Source organism: Abramis brama (genome assembly GCF_963993115.1).
Source record: "Abramis brama genome assembly, chromosome: 23".
Classification (NCBI taxonomy): domain Eukaryota; kingdom Metazoa; phylum Chordata; class Actinopteri; order Cypriniformes; family Leuciscidae; genus Abramis; species Abramis brama.
The window spans coordinates 6801545-6817501 of NC_139985.1; the positions used below are offsets into that span (position 1 = coordinate 6801545).

The 15957-nt window shown below is 37.6% G+C and overlaps 1 protein-coding gene across 1 annotated transcript in view; it reads left to right on the top strand.

Annotated features, from left to right (window-relative positions):
• The window catches only part of dnah1 (dynein, axonemal, heavy chain 1), a gene marked incomplete at its 5' end in the record, with an annotated part of 36235 nt that continues 20278 nt past the window's right edge, over positions 1-15957 (top strand). The window contains 36 exons of the mRNA XM_084101292.1: positions 1-162; positions 1039-1111; positions 1210-1381; positions 2290-2434; positions 2608-2740; positions 2917-3087; positions 3433-3667; positions 4426-4580; positions 4691-4902; positions 4982-5280; positions 5641-5791; positions 6006-6196; positions 6342-6567; positions 6653-6772; positions 7273-7355; positions 7448-7589; positions 7787-7942; positions 8102-8300; positions 8614-8867; positions 9428-9640; positions 9761-9925; positions 10016-10137; positions 10341-10446; positions 10608-10787; positions 11200-11340; positions 11471-11634; positions 12951-13061; positions 13176-13470; positions 13941-14054; positions 14145-14294; positions 14409-14495; positions 14614-14800; positions 15043-15134; positions 15234-15388; positions 15464-15641; positions 15737-15931. Of these exons, the coding sequence (XP_083957418.1) occupies positions 1-162; positions 1039-1111; positions 1210-1381; positions 2290-2434; positions 2608-2740; positions 2917-3087; positions 3433-3667; positions 4426-4580; positions 4691-4902; positions 4982-5280; positions 5641-5791; positions 6006-6196; positions 6342-6567; positions 6653-6772; positions 7273-7355; positions 7448-7589; positions 7787-7942; positions 8102-8300; positions 8614-8867; positions 9428-9640; positions 9761-9925; positions 10016-10137; positions 10341-10446; positions 10608-10787; positions 11200-11340; positions 11471-11634; positions 12951-13061; positions 13176-13470; positions 13941-14054; positions 14145-14294; positions 14409-14495; positions 14614-14800; positions 15043-15134; positions 15234-15388; positions 15464-15641; positions 15737-15931 (5934 nt within the window). The remainder of the gene's footprint in view (positions 163-1038; positions 1112-1209; positions 1382-2289; positions 2435-2607; positions 2741-2916; positions 3088-3432; positions 3668-4425; positions 4581-4690; positions 4903-4981; positions 5281-5640; positions 5792-6005; positions 6197-6341; positions 6568-6652; positions 6773-7272; positions 7356-7447; positions 7590-7786; positions 7943-8101; positions 8301-8613; positions 8868-9427; positions 9641-9760; positions 9926-10015; positions 10138-10340; positions 10447-10607; positions 10788-11199; positions 11341-11470; positions 11635-12950; positions 13062-13175; positions 13471-13940; positions 14055-14144; positions 14295-14408; positions 14496-14613; positions 14801-15042; positions 15135-15233; positions 15389-15463; positions 15642-15736; positions 15932-15957) is intronic.

Below are 15957 nucleotides of genomic sequence, written 5' to 3' on the forward strand. Positions count from 1 at the left end.
ATGGACAAAAAACAGACGCAATGTGAAAACCATCCTTACGGATCTGGCATGTTTTGTCCTCACCCTCCAAACAAGTCTAGAGAGGGTAACAGGGGCAAACTGCCCCCTCTGAGGGGCATCTACTCTGATTTCATAACTTCATCAGGCAAAAGTCTGCAACAGGTAAAACATTCTTTCTATTGTTTTACTGCTTCTTTTTCTGGATTCCATTTGAATTATTATTATTTTTTTTAATAATCAAAAAGCATGTATAATCAGTTGAATAAAAAGTTAACAATTTATCAAAATGTAACCCTATGAAATTTGTTATTTTTCCTCATTTCCATTTCTGTTTTAGTTATTTATTTAGTTAGTTAGTGTTCTGTGTTTTATGATTTATTACAAATGTATCATCAAAAGCTTTGGTAATCAAATGCATTCATAAAACCTAACATTAATGTCAAAAAAGTATACAACAATTGTTGACCGATGTTGTATAGTTACACATTAAATTTTTATGACTGAATACCACTGACTATAGAGTGCAACAGTCAGTTCCTGGAAGGAAAAAACTATTTTTAAACCTTCTTTTTGAAGCTATGAGGTTGTTAATCGATTATATTTGCTTCTGCTGATTATTTCAGCTTATTTTTAAAAATAATCGTATTCATAGTGAAAAACTACATTACCCATTATGCTGTACAGAAAATTACACCAGTCAGAGTAAATAAAAAGCAACAAGTGCCAAAATAGCTCTTTAGCTCCACCTACTCCCATGAAGCACTGCAAATTATGTAATCGAGTAAATGTAGCTGGTTGGCTTGGTTCATGGCTTATAAATCTTTAACAAAGTCTTTTTTTTAAATCCTACGGGTAAAAATGAATCGAAAAAATACTTCCGGAACCAGCGTTGCTGAAAAAGGGGACTTTTGTTTGCATTTTTTCGCATCACAGAAATTAAGCGGTCATACTCATTCATACACATACAGTTAAACATAAACATATACCTACCTTGTTTTGTTAAATATAATCACCAAAACTCATGCTGCTGTTTTTCAGACTTATACACAAGGTCCAGTGACCCAACAGAGTTTACTGTGCCGGGCGGGATACGAGTCCAACTCCCGCAAAAGTAAGAAATCAACTCATAATCAAGTCAAAACACAAATGCTAAAACTAACATTACTCCAGTGCTATTTTTACTATTTTCTTTGTTTTTGACTGTAGCAGCTATGTTAAAAACACTTCCTGACCTGCAAAATGTTCTGGAGAACAACTGGCAAGAACCATCAACACAACTCCAGCACGAGACGGACTTTCACCATGGAAGTTACGCTCCTAAAGTTCAGATAGCTTATACTTGCCCCCCAGGACATGTGCCCCGCAAGATCGAGATTGAGAGGTGAGCAGTTCAGACAAACATCACCGGTGGTTCTCAACTAATGGGTCAGAACCCAAGAATGAGCCGCAGGTCTGTTTTTGGTAGAAGATAACTAAATTAGATGCCAGCATGGACAGGATGCTTGACATGCTTTATCCTCTTAAAAACTATGAATAAAATTATGCAAGGTTAAGAATAATAGTCACTTTCAAAAAGGGTAACAAAAGTGTGCTCTGCTGTAAATCATTGCTTGTTGAGATTTGTTATTATTCATTATACACTACTGTTTTAAAAAAAATAAATTAATACTTTTATTCAGCAAGGATGTATTAAATTGATCAAAAGTGACAGTAAAGACATTTATAATGTTATAAAGATTTCTATTTTTTCAATGAAATGCTGTTTTTTTAACGTTCTATTTATCAAAGAATCCTGAAAACCGTATCATGGTTTCCACAAAAATATTAAGCAGCGCAACTGTTGCAACACTGATAATAATAAGAAATGTTTCTTGAGCACCATATTAGAATGATTTCTGAAGGATCATGTGACACTGAAGACTGGAGTAATGATGCTGAAAATTCAGCTTTGCATCAGGATTAAACTGAATTTTAAAATGTATTAAAACAATTATTTAAAAATGTAATTAATATTTAACAATATTACTGTTTTTACTGTATGTTTAATTAAATAAATGCAGCCTTGGTGCACTTTTTCAAAAACATTTTGAACAGTAGTGTTTATTATAGTATTATTAAGGATTGTTTGCTTGGTTGATACTAAAAAGAGTAGATGCTCATCCATTTGAAAAGGCTCATGTACATTTTGTTATTTAATGTTTTTTGTATGTTTTCTTTTATTTATATAAGGCATATTTGTAGATTGTAAATGTAGTATGCATGGATGTTTGTGTCTGTTTTAATTATCAGATGTAGGAGGGAGTATCAGAAGTTAGATATCAGTAAGCTTTTGACTGAGCAAGGTATTGACTCAACCCAGCTGATGCCCAGATACCAGACGAGCGCGGAGACAGAAAACCCCTACCAGCCTGTTTCAAACTACCTGTCTCTGGAGGTCATGAATGTTGCTTGTATATTGATTTTATGAAGTATTCTTGAAGTGAATTTGAATGTTTGCTTTTTCCTTTATTTTAGTCTCCATGTAGATGATTTAGTTTAAATTCCAGTACCATTTCTGTTTAATTGGCTGCATACTTGTGTTCATAATTGTTTTTAATGTAACACCAGATATTCGATAACGAAGAGTTTGACTGCCGTACTCCAGAGGAATGGCTGGCTTTAGGTTATGAGCAAGGCTTCATCGACCGCAAACCTGTTCCTGCCAAAGCCCTGCTGCTGACAAAAAACAGCATCCCACTTGGTACGGTGCTGTCTAAACCCTCTGATAATACCTGACATATTCTAGTCGAATGGATCCCATCATTTGTCTTGTAGTTCCTCCTGAAAATAAATTCATATTACAGCCCATCCAGTGGGAGCCATATGGGAACATGTGGGAAAAATTAAATGTCTGTTCCTCATGTGTTTAACGTGTAGTGGATCCAAAGAGCCCGGCTTTGGAGTATTCTTGGCAGTTGGTTGGCGTACTACAATACAGCCAGGAGAAGAAACAGTACTTGGTGCATAAAGTGGACTGTAATGGATGGGTTCGAGATTCCATGGGAAAACCCATTTTGAATGGAGGACAGAGAAAAGGCATGTGCAAAAGTCATTCATAAAGCTTGCTTATTTTAAACACCTCATGAAACAGTTTAACGTGCACTTTTTTCCTATGCTGACATATTTCCTGTTGAAATAGGAAAGTTGTGATGTGACATATCACATATCACAGCTCATCCCAGAAGAGAAAGAAAGTAAAAATTAATAAACATTTAAATGCTGGCTAGAGGGACTTTTTTTAATCATATAAATAGCATCAAACCTTACAGACATCAACTGAAAGCCACAAAAAGTTTTGGTTTCATGTTTAACTCTGTGATATAGTTAAACTTTCTTAAACCATTGTTTCTATTCCAAACTTCCTTTCTTTCCCAGGGGTTTTGTCACTGGAAGAAGGGCAGTATTGGGTTCCTAGGATCAGGCTGCTGTTTTGTGCGGAGGACCCACGTGTCTTTGCCCAGAGAGTCCAGTTTGCACTGAACTTGAGACAGAAGACAGAGGCCTTACTCTTGTACCATCTTTCCATTGACTGTATGCCTGTCTGGAGTGGCAACCCCACTCTCAATCTCACCAGTTTAGAACACATCAGAAAATATGCACTCTCCACACCAGGCCTCCATCCTGAACGGTGAGAAGAATGAAAATATTAACAAAAGTTTGGGGTCAGTAATTGTTATTCAGCAAGGATATATTAAATTGGTCAAAGGTGACAGTAAAGACTTTTTACATTTAGACATTGTTTCAACAAAATCTTTAAATAAATTCTGTTCTTTTGAACTTTCTATTTATCAAAGAATCCTGAAAAAATTTACAGTTCACGATTTTTACAAAAATATATAGCAGCACAACTGTTTTCAAAATTGATAATAGTAAGAAATGTTTCTTGAGCACCAAATCAGCATATTAAAATCATTTCTGAAGGATCATGTGACACTGAAAACTGTATGTGTGATTAAATAAATGCAGCCTTTGTGAGCATTAGAGACTTCTTTCAAAAAGTCTCAAACATTTGAATGGTAGGTTATTTTGTTAGATTTTTTTCTTTTTGTACTAGAATAGTTATGGGTTTTGCATAAAATATGGATCTCTGTCACTGGTGTACAGTAATGTAAAAAATGGCTTAATATGCAAATGAGTTCCATTGTACCCAAGTATGATCATTAATAATAAAACATTAAGACTTTTGCTATAAAAAACATCTGCACCTTCCATTAAAACCAGATGTACAACATTCTAATTTATCCGATTTCTATTTCTGAACGTTGTACAATGTACAGTTCCAGAACACACACCATATAATTACATAAACAGTTACTGATGTCTGCTGTACAGAATTGTCACAGATAGTATTAGTTTGTTTTTCTAAAAACACATTTGTCTATACAGTCTACAGGATTGTGAGGAGCGGCTGAAGACAGAGCTTTATCTGGAGTACAGTCGCACTATGAACCAGATAGTCTTTGATAAGGTGGTACAGGACAACCCAGAGTTTTCCTACATCACACTTCCTCAAAAAGAACCTGAGAGTGTTCCCGAGAGAGGTAGAGAGATGGACATCAAAAAAAGAGACTACATTCAGACTGTCCGAGTTTTAATGTTGATTTATTATTGTTGATGCCAACCAACAACTTGCCGTCTCCCCTCCTCCTAGGCTGTGTGTCAGTCCCTGACTATCCTTTTGAAAAGAACCGTGCAGATTTTGTCTTTAATTATCTGCTCACTAAGCCTGAAGTGATTACTGTGCTGTCCAAAGTGAGAGAAGAGTGCAACAGGGTGGCAGAAATGAGCCTGTTCCATTTCAGCTTCAAAAAATCACTTCGCTTGGAGGAGTTTGAGTTGGCACAGTCTAAGAAACATGCACAGGTAAACAAACTGCCACCTATACACACATACACATACAAATGTGCCTCTGTGTCATTATACTCTTTCTGTCTTCCTACAGGTCCACTTGTTTCTACAAGAGTCATGGCTGGCGGCTTTATGTAATGGGATTTTGTCTAGCCTGCAAGATGAAAAACGTGGCTGGTACAATGTCACTATGTCCCGTTGGGATGTGTATCGTATGTCCAAACTGTGTCGCCTGATGGGGCTGATTCGCAGCATTCAGCAGGACTCACTCAGGTTTCTGGTGCAGGACTCCCTGGCCAGCTTTGCCAAATTACTGCTCGATGCTTGCCACAGTGCCCTGCACTGCCCCAAAGATCTGACATGGGGCCCTGATCTCATAAACAGCCCATACAAGTATGTGATTTCTCATTATCCTGGTTACTACTTGTTAAATATGATTATATGATTATGTTTGATATAGTTTTATATTGAATTTCTTTTGTATAAATGGATCTATATCAGTGGTTAAGGGAACTTAAGCCATAACAGTATTTAAATTGAGTTATATTGGTATAATCTTTTTTAAATACAAAAAAAAAAAAACAGTAAAAAATAAAGAGGTACAGTACATATAATCTTAGATATGGATAAGGGGCTATGAATACTATCTTACTATAAAAAGTTTGGGAAACACTGATCTAAATGAGATAATATGAGTGGTACTGTTTTGTAATTGTATATGACATATCCACAATCCAACATGATTTTATGCAGGCCAAAAAAGAAACCTCTCTTCTCAGTGGATTTGGTGCTTGACCAGACTGGGGTTCATTACAGCACTCCTCTAGAGAGTTTTGAGACCTCCGTTATCAACCTGTTCGATAAAGGAATCCTGTCCACATACAACATTCCTCAAGTAGACAAGGTTCCCTATCTGATTTCTGACACATAAATAACTTTTATGAAGATCTTTCACTAAATAAATTAGCATAAATTAGACCATAAAGAGGTTGTGTTTATCAAAATTACTTTATTTTCTTGTATTTTTTTTTAAAAAGCCAAAATTATTTAGTAAAACATACTTGTTAAAATTATATATTTGAAGCTTTTTTTCTGTTTTGTTCTTCCTATTCTCTCAGTTTGTAATGACGAACTTGTTCATTGTTGGAGATGTGTTATGGTCAGTGGGCTTGTGGGAACCTGAAGTCAAGAATTTGAGGGAGAGCATCAGTGTGGCCCTGAAACAGGCCATCATACTTCTTAGAGCCTACGCCCGTGAATATGAACGCCACCTTGAGCTCTACAACTCTGATATCAATACTTTTCTAGAGTAAATCTCTAATATTTTTTGCTAGTTTCCTTCTATATACTGTTGATTGTAAAGAATATACAGTACATATAGTATGCTGTATAGTATACTGTAATACCCTACACACCAAGGATTGTTCTTCTGCTTATATTTTTGTGTCTTCAAGGTTGCACAGTCAGGAGAACCAGACCCCTCAGGAGGTGAAGCAGGAAGTTCTGGAGCACCTGAGGGAGATGAAGCTTTTAGATCAGTCCATCCCCTCTGCCATCATCATCGGACCCTTCACGGTCAGCGTGGAGGCCATTCGGCAAAACCTGGTAGAGAAACGGAAAGCCCTCGCCGATGCATTGCTGGACCGACTTGCCCTGAGATTACATCAACAGATGCAGGATGTGAGTCAGTGTTCATTAGGATTAGAAGTGTTTTTTATCAAGTCTGAATAAAACACTATTATATAAAATTGTGCGTGCGTTTCAGGCATGTAAAGAGTGTAAAGCCATCAGCAAAAAGCTGTTTGAGAAGCCCAGCTGCATTGAGGATCTCATAGAGCAGAGAGAATGGATGAAACTAGTCCCTGAGCAACTTAGAGTGCATGAGGTACAGTCACTGTTTTATCATTGCACAACAAAACATGTATCCTACTAGATTGCCAGTAGTCAAAGTCTGAACCAAATTATATAATGCACGATAACTCAATTAAATGAGTGACTAAAATGATGATTTGTGATTTGGAGGTGGGTCTATTGACTTTGGACAGTAGTCAACCACCTAACAGCAAACTACCCATAACTCCCTAGCAACACCTTAGCAACCACCCAGAACATCTAAGCAATGACAGATATGTGCTAAAAATCACCAAGAACATCTTTGCAATTGCGACACCCAGAAAATGTACTATGTAGTTATTTTGTGTTTTTGCCTTTAATTGAAAAGGTCAGTGGAGAAGTGACAGAAAACGGCGCCGCTATGTGGCATATCAGAGCACATGTACTCCCCGTGGCCATGTCTGCCTTATTTAGATCTCATTGCATTGTTGTGGTTATTCCAGTATTCTGAATGACTTTTCTCTGTCTCCTCCTGCTAATGGCCTCCTGCAGGATCTTTTATCCAAAGCAATGTCTGAATGTGATCTAATGGATGAATTCTTCTACAGTCTCTCTGATGAGCATTTCAATGAGAGGTGAGTGTATCATTGCCTTGCCATTTAATGAAATATTGTTTTTAACCCAGTCCTTTGTGTAGCTGAGCTCCTAAAAACTAAATGTTGCGTAGGTGGACAGCAATGTCATGGCCCTGTAAGATCCTGAACCAGATGGAAACAGTGAAAGCCCAACATTCTGAGGATGAAGAATGCTTCCATAAGATCCAGGTCGTTGACCAAAACAACTTCCTGGAACGCTTGAGCTTCCTGAAGGTCAGACTCACTGATCATTATTAAATGCATTATCAGTTGGGACTCACGACCTGTTTAATTCCTTAGCAAAATATGCTCATCAGTTATTGAATTAAATCACACCATAAAGTCCAAGGATGTGATGTTTTGTCATGAGAATTTATTGAATAAATGGTAACTCTGGGCATTAAAATTAAGTCACCTCTGTTAATTTTCAGACGGTGGTGGCTGGACTTTCTGGATACACAAACCTTGGGAGAGCAGAAGAGGTGGCAAATGAAGTGCGAAGAGTGGACAAGCAGCTAAAAGAATGTCAGGAAATGGCACAGCTTTACAACAACCGTGAACGACTCTTTGACAAACCAGTCTCTGATGTAGGTTAACTCAAATTTACCCTTTTTAAACCACAAACTAATGATTCATTGTTTTATTATTTTATTTTGTAACATTAATTAGACCATACTTTTCCTATGTGATAAAATAAATTTTTGAATTGAAAAATATTTTGTTTATATTCTATGGTTGTTGTCTAGTACTCAGAGTTACAGAAGCTGAACCGAGAGTTTCAGCCATTTCATGACCTGTGGAAGACGACATCTGATTGGCTGCGTTGGCATGAAAGCTGGCTCAATGACCCTCTGTCAGCCATTAACCCTGAACAACTGGAGCGCAATGTCACTGATGCTTACAAGACTATGCACCAGTGTGTCAAACTGTTTAAAGACATTCCTGGTAAGTAGGAAGTAAGTTTGAGAGGATACAAACAAAGCTGAGCTGAGAGGATACAAATAAAAATGTTTATGTTTTAGCATAACTTTGTCATAACTGATGTCAAGAATGAGAAACATTTTTCTGTTTACAATAAGTGAAAACTAAATTCTCATAAATACAAAAGTTGATGGAAATTCTTTTAGAATTTACATGTCTAAATTACAATAGACTGAATTACATTACATGTCTAAAATGTAAATAGACATTTTCTATTTACACCCATCTATTCGTATCATTCCGTTAAAAACATATTTTTATTCTTGACTCCATTCAGCCTGTCAAGAAGTGGCATCTGAAATACGGACTAAGATTGAACAGTTCCGTCCATTCATTCCTCTGATACGGGGCCTAAGGAATCCTGGCATGCGGAACCGCCACTGGGAACTTCTTTCTGAACGCATCAACATTAATATGAGGTCTAAAGCGAACCTTACCTTTTCCCTTTGTCTGGAGATGGGCCTGCAAAATCATGTGGAGGAAATCAGCTGTGTAGCTCAGGAGGCTGGAAAAGAATATGCTATTGAGCAAGTGAGTGTAATATTTCTGAGTTGTTTTTCAGGTGTACTTAAAGGGTAAGTTTGCCAATTAAGATAAGTTCAGGCACAGTAAACATGCTGCTAAAATACATTTTGGGATAATTTGCTATGGCTCATTGTGCCCTGAGGCAGTGCTACACCACAAGGCCCTCTAGGTCTAGCAGTGGAGCTGCACTGCAGGACCCACTAAACCCAGTGGTGGAGGTGCATCATGGGTCCTACTGCATTTCAAAGCTTGGTGGGGTCTGTACAGTTGTGGGTGATATCAGATGGTGCTTTAAAATTATAGTGTGAACTAATATAACTGGAACTAAATTAAAATTTTATGAGATACCTATATCTTTTCAGCACTAAATTATTAAATTATTGTAAATTATAATAATAAAAAAATAGCTAATTAACAATAGTGAAATATATCACAGGGGCTTTTTCACATATATCACAGAGGCTTTCATCTTGTTGATATATTTTTTTCTGAACTGTATAACAATTCCATGGGCATATTATTTCATATTACAGTATTTTTACTTCTATTTTATACATCTGCTTTAGGCTCTGAACAAGATGGAGGAGGATTGGTCAACAGTGAGGTTTGAGGTGATTGCATATAAGGAGACGGGCACTTACATCTTGAACAGCCCAGATGAAGCTTCTCAGCTCCTGGATGACCACATTGTCATGACCCAGAGCATGGCTTTCTCCCCGTTTAAAAAACCCTTTGAGGAGAGAATCAGCAAATGGGAAAGTAAATTGAAAATGACACAGGTAAGCCAATGTCATCTTGTAGGTATGATTAGGTATGATTGCTTGTTTAGTTTGCATGTAGGTATTTTTGAAAAAACAACTAAATTAAGACTTTGTGTCACTGTGGCCATCTGCTGATAGGAAGTTTTAGAAGAGTGGCTTATCTGTCAGCGGTCGTGGCTGTACATGGAACCTATTTTCAGCTCTGATGACATCAACAGCCAACTTCCTGTGGAAGGGAAGAGGTATCAGACCATGGAGCGCACCTGGAGAAAGATCATGAAGGCTGCCCATGATAACAGTCTGGTGAGCAGAGTCAGACTATTTAATCATACTATAGTAGATTTGGCAGTGGTTCATTAAAGAATTGAAATGTGATTGTCTTTATGAGTCTAGGTGATTGAGGTGTGTCCTGAACCACGTCTATTGGCCAGTCTCAAGGACTGTAACATTTTACTGGAGCTTGTGCAGAAAGGACTGAGTGAATACCTGGAGACCAAACGAAGCGCCTTCCCTAGGTTAAAATGATCAGTTTTTATGGTTTTATTCATGAACAGTAGGGCAGGCCCAATTCATTATTAAACAATAATTTGGCATTTAACATTTCATATTTTAATATAGCATTTAATTTCTTAGCACTTTCAAGTTAAATTTATCTGTGCATGATCAGTATGATTGTATAAGGAATTATTTTAAAACTCTCTTCATTTTCTGGGTTTAGATTTTATTTTTTATCAGATGATGAGTTACTGGAGATTCTATCTCAGACTAAAGATCCAACAGCAGTGCAGCCACATCTCCGTAAATGCTTTGAGAACATCGCTCGGGTGAGTTCTCTTTTACAGATAACTGATCAGATTTAATATTTTCACCATTTTAGAAATTCAAATAATTAGCATGGCAGAAAAAATCAATATAATTTTGGTTTATATAGTAATAATGATTTAATTAATGCCACAGATTATGAAATCTATTGTACTCTATGCAGCTCCAGTTCCAGTCAGATCTGCAGATCACACACATGTACTCTGGTGAGGGAGAAGAAGTCTGTTTGTCCATTCCTGTGTCTCCTTCTGGGAATGTGGAGCATTGGTTGCGGGAAGTGGAGAACTCCATGAAGGCCAGTGTAAGAGACAACATCAGTCGCTCACTGCAAGCCTATGTTGAGGTTAGTGTATGCTGTTTTCTTTGTTTTTTATCAATGGTACCCTTAGTAGGTATAAATCACTATAAATTTTCAAATGCACTAGATTTTTTTTTGTCAAAAAATACTATAAATTACTAAATACTAAATACGATTTGTGTACATAGTCACATGTGTCAAACTCCGTTCCTGGAGGGCCACTGCAGAGTGTAGCTCCAACCAGCTCCAAAACACCTGCCTAGAAGTTTCTAGTAATCCAAAAGACCTTGATTAGTTGATTCAGGTATGTTTAATTGGGGTTGGAGCTAAACTCTGCAGGACAATGGCCCTCCAGGAGCTGAGTTTGACACCCCTGCGTACTGTAAGTAGTTAATGTTGTCAGTGGTGGTTGATTGTTCTGATATAAAGAGTCAAATCTCTTTGTTCGTCTCCGCAGCATCCTCGCACAGAGTGGGTGTTGTCCTGGCCCGGTCAGGTGGTGATAGCTGGTTGTCAAACATTTTGGACCCAAGAGGTGTCAGAGTCTCTGGAAAAGGGAGACCTGGCAGATAGGCTTTATCCACAGCTACAGACGCAGGTATAGATTGTTTCCATGAATGCAAACAATTAAACATTCCATGTGAAGATTTCCCTGTACACTGCATATTTGTAGGTTCTAAAATGGAAACATTCCTATCTAAATAAAAGTTTTGTATATTCACAAACAGTTGGGAGATTTGGTACAGCTGGTGCGGGGTCGCCTGTCAATGATGCAGCGATCGATACTCTCGGCACTTATTGTGATTGAAGTGCATGCTAAAGAGGTGGCAGCCAAGCTGGTTGAGGAGGAAGTATCCAGTGTCAATGACTTTGAGTGGATCAGCCAACTGAGGTTATACAATATATAATCCAGAAAATGGTAACACTTTACAATTAGGTTCCATTAGTTAACAACTTAACAACTAAGAATGAACAAGACTTCTACAGCATTTATTAATCTTAATATTAATTTCAATATTTACCAATGCATTATTAAAATAAAAAGTTGTATTTGCTAACATTTGTTAATGCACTGTGAACTTACATGAACAACTGTATTTTTATTAACTAACATTAAAGGGATAGTTCGCCCAAAAATGATATTTAAGCCATGATTTACTCACCCTCAAGCCGTTCGAGATGCATATGTCAATCTTTTTTCAGACGAACACATTTTCAGTTATTTTAGAAAATGTTTTAGATCTTTCAGTGGTTATAATGTGAAGCAATGGGGTCCAGCTGCTTCAAGTCGCAAATTGTGCATGCATCCTTCACAAAAATAATCCATCCGGCTCCAGGGGGATAAACGAAGGCCTTCTGAGGGTAATCCGTGCGGTTTTGTCGTAAAAATATACATATTTAAAACTTTATAAACGAAAATAACTGGCTTCCGGTGGCGGTCACTCTACGTCACGATGCTTCCTACGCTACGTCCTACGTCATATGCCAGCATCCATCTCCATGAACGCACGCCGACCGCCACCGGACGGTTGTTTGTTTTTACGACAAAACCGCACGGATTACCCTCAGAAGGCCTTCGTTTATCCCCCTGGAGCCGGATGGATTATTTTTGTGAAGGATGCATGCACAATTTGCGACTTGAAGCAGCTGGACCCCATTGCTTCACATTATAACCACTGAAAGATCTAAGACATTTTCTAAAATAACTGAAAATGTGTTCGTCTGAAAAAAGATTGACATATGCATCTCGAACGGCTTGAGGGTGAGTAAATCATGGCTTAAATATCATTTTTGGGCGAACTATCCCTTTAACAAAGATTAATAAATACTGTAACAAATGTATTTCTCATTGTTAGTTCATGTTAGTTAATACGTTAACTAATGTTAACAAATGAGACCTTATTGTAAAGTGTTACCCAGAAAATTATATATATATATGTATATATATATATATATATATATATATTCTTATTAATGTTGAAAATAGTTGTGCTGCTTAATATCTTTATGAAAACTGTGCTACATATCAGGATTCTTTGATGAATAGAAAATTCAGAAGAACAGCATGTATTTTATATAGAAATATTTTGTAACAATACATTTCCTTACTGTTACTTTTGATTAACTTAATGCATCCTAGCTGAAAAAAAGTATAAATTTTTATAGGCATTGGAGTTTAGACATGTGTTAGTGTTTGTGTGTTTGTAGATATTACTGGCGTGATGACCTGTACATCAGAGCAGTGAATGCCGAGTTCTTGTATGGTTATGAGTACCTTGGTAACTCAGGACGACTTGTTATCACGCCATTGACAGACAGGTGACATTTAGAAAATTGAACTTCATTTATACATACATATAGTTTTCAAAAGAAAGTCTTTTGAAGGATACTTTCTTTGTTAGAAATAAATTATATACACTGTCCACCACACAGGTGCTATCTAACCCTGACTGGTGCGCTTCACTTAAAGTTTGGAGGAGCCCCGGCGGGCCCTGCAGGGACTGGGAAGACGGAGACCACTAAAGACCTGGGCAAAGCTCTGGCCATCCAGACTGTAGTTTTTAACTGCTCTGATCAGCTGGACTTCATAGCCATGGGCAAGTTTCTCAAAGGTTTGGCTAGTTCAGGGGCCTGGGCCTGCTTTGATGAATTCAATCGAATAGACGTGGAGGTTTTATCAGTCGTGGCTCAACAGATCACAACCATTCAGAAAGCCCAGCAGCAAAGAGTGAGTAAAGTCACACTTGAGCATACAGCTTAGATCTACTATGCAAACACTGTCATATATGCATGTTAGGGACAGAAGTCGTGTTTGTTGGAACACTCATACATAGTCCCGGTTTCACAGACAAGGCTTAAGCATAGTCCCAGACTAAAATTCATGTTTAACTGAAAGTAACTTGCACTGAAATATATTAAAATATATCAGTGCCATTGTCTTATGCACACCAGTAATGTTCTTTTCTAAGGTACATTAACAAAAGCTACTTAAATGTCCTAAATGAACTAAGGCCTAATCCTGGCTTAATCTAAGCCCTTTCTGTGAAACTGGGCCATAGAGTTTAGTTTCTTTCTAGTAATTTTTTTTTTTTTTTTTTTACAAAACCTTATCCAGTAATCATGAAAGACTAGAAAAGATATGGAAATTCATTGATCAAAAGGCCTGGAAAAACCTGGTATTGTTTTTCTTGAGTTCAGGTGAAGACATTTGTATTTGAAGGGATGGAAATCTCCCTTGTTCCGTCCTGTGCTGTCTTCATCACTATGAACCCTGGCTATGCTGGTCGTACTGAACTACCTGATAATTTAAAGGTACAGAGCTTGCCAACAGCAATCTAAACCTTCAAATTAAAAAACACATTTCAATATATACAAAAAGACTGAACTGTGTGTGTTCCTCAGGCCCTCTTCCGTCCTGTGGCTATGATGATCCCTGATTATGCCATGATAGCAGAGATCTCTCTTTACTCATTTGGCTTCAGCGATGCCAAACTGTTGTCCAAAAAAATCACCAGCACCTTTAAACTGTCCTCAGAACAGCTCAGCTCACAGGTCTGACCTTTACGTCACGGGTGTTTCTGTTTTACAGTAATTATTTCATAATTACTTTTCGGTAAATCTAACAGAAAGAAAAAGAAATTCACTTTTTTGCATATTGTTTATTAGGATCATTATGATTTTGGGATGAGAGCTGTGAAAACGGTGATCTCTGCAGCTGGAAACTTAAAGAGGGAAAATCCTGACATGAATGAGGTGTGTATGCAGTATTCCTTAAAAAATGGTTGAACCTTTTTTCTGCCGCTTGATCACTTATTGAAGCATCATAATTATAAAATTGTCTGTGGCTAAACTGATTGCATGATTTATGCAGGAGCTGATATGTCTGCGTGCCATCAGGGATGTCAATGTGCCAAAGTTTCTTCAGGATGACCTCAAGCTCTTCAATGGCATTGTGTCCGACCTCTTCCCCAAGATCCGTGAAGAGCCAATTGACTATGGTACCCTAGAGGAGTCCATAAGGAACGTCTGTGCAAACAAGTGCCTTAAAGATGTGAATGGTGAGAAGAAAATAAGAACAAACCATCTTTCCTTAGCATAATAACTTTATTACATTTATTTGGTATTATCATTAGCTTTAAACATTTTTGAGGTCTTGCTTGAATGATACAATTGATATAATCTGCATATAATCTAATGATAAAATTAAAAAAATCTCATGCATTTTAAAATTAATTGTCAGTGCTTAATCCAAGTACAAAATCCTACTTTTGTCATGGTTCATGTTTTTCTTGTCCTACAGGCTATATAACCAAGTGTATTCAGTTATACGAGACCACTGTAGTCAGACACGGTCTAATGTTGGTAGGACCATCAGGCTCTGGGAAAACTAAGGTAAGCTTCGCTAATGCATAAATGAACAAGCTGCAACAAAAATTCCTAATTCTAATTTTGGAATTAGTTTTTCTTATATGCACTCTCACATACTTGTAGTGTTATGAAGTGCTGGGAGCAGCCATGACAGCTCTGAAAGGCCAGCCCTCAGTTAGTGGAGGAGTATATGAGGCTGTACAGACCTATATACTCAACCCAAAGTCCATCACTATGGGGCAGCTTTACGGAGAATTCGACCAGCTTACTCATGAGTGGTGAGTGCACTCTGGATTAATTGTATTAACAATACAGTACAGTTGTTAAAAGTAACACACACTATTTGATTACAGGACGGATGGTATACTGTCTTGTCTCATTCGGGATGGAGCTGCCTCCATGGACCCAGAGAAGAAGTGGTACATGTTTGATGGGCCTGTGGATGCTGTGTGGATCGAGAACATGAACACGGTTCTGGATGACAACAAGAAACTGTGTCTGAGTTCTGGAGAGATCATCAAACTCTCTGATGTATGAGAATTTCTGCTATTGGCCACTTTCTGACTCTCCATATTGTACCTCCTTTGTGTAAATATAATAACTTTCTTGGGTTTTTTGGCCCACAGGTGATGACAATGATGTTTGAGGTGCAGGATTTGGCAGTGGCATCTCCTGCCACGGTTTCTCGCTGTGGCATGGTGTATCTTGAGCCCAATATTCTGGGTCTGACTCCATTCACAGAGTGTTGGCTCCGTACAATCCCTGGCATGTTTCAGTCCTACACAGATCAACTCAACTCTCTCTTCACAAGGTTTTTACAGGTGATTTGTCTTAGAGTGGTTTTATT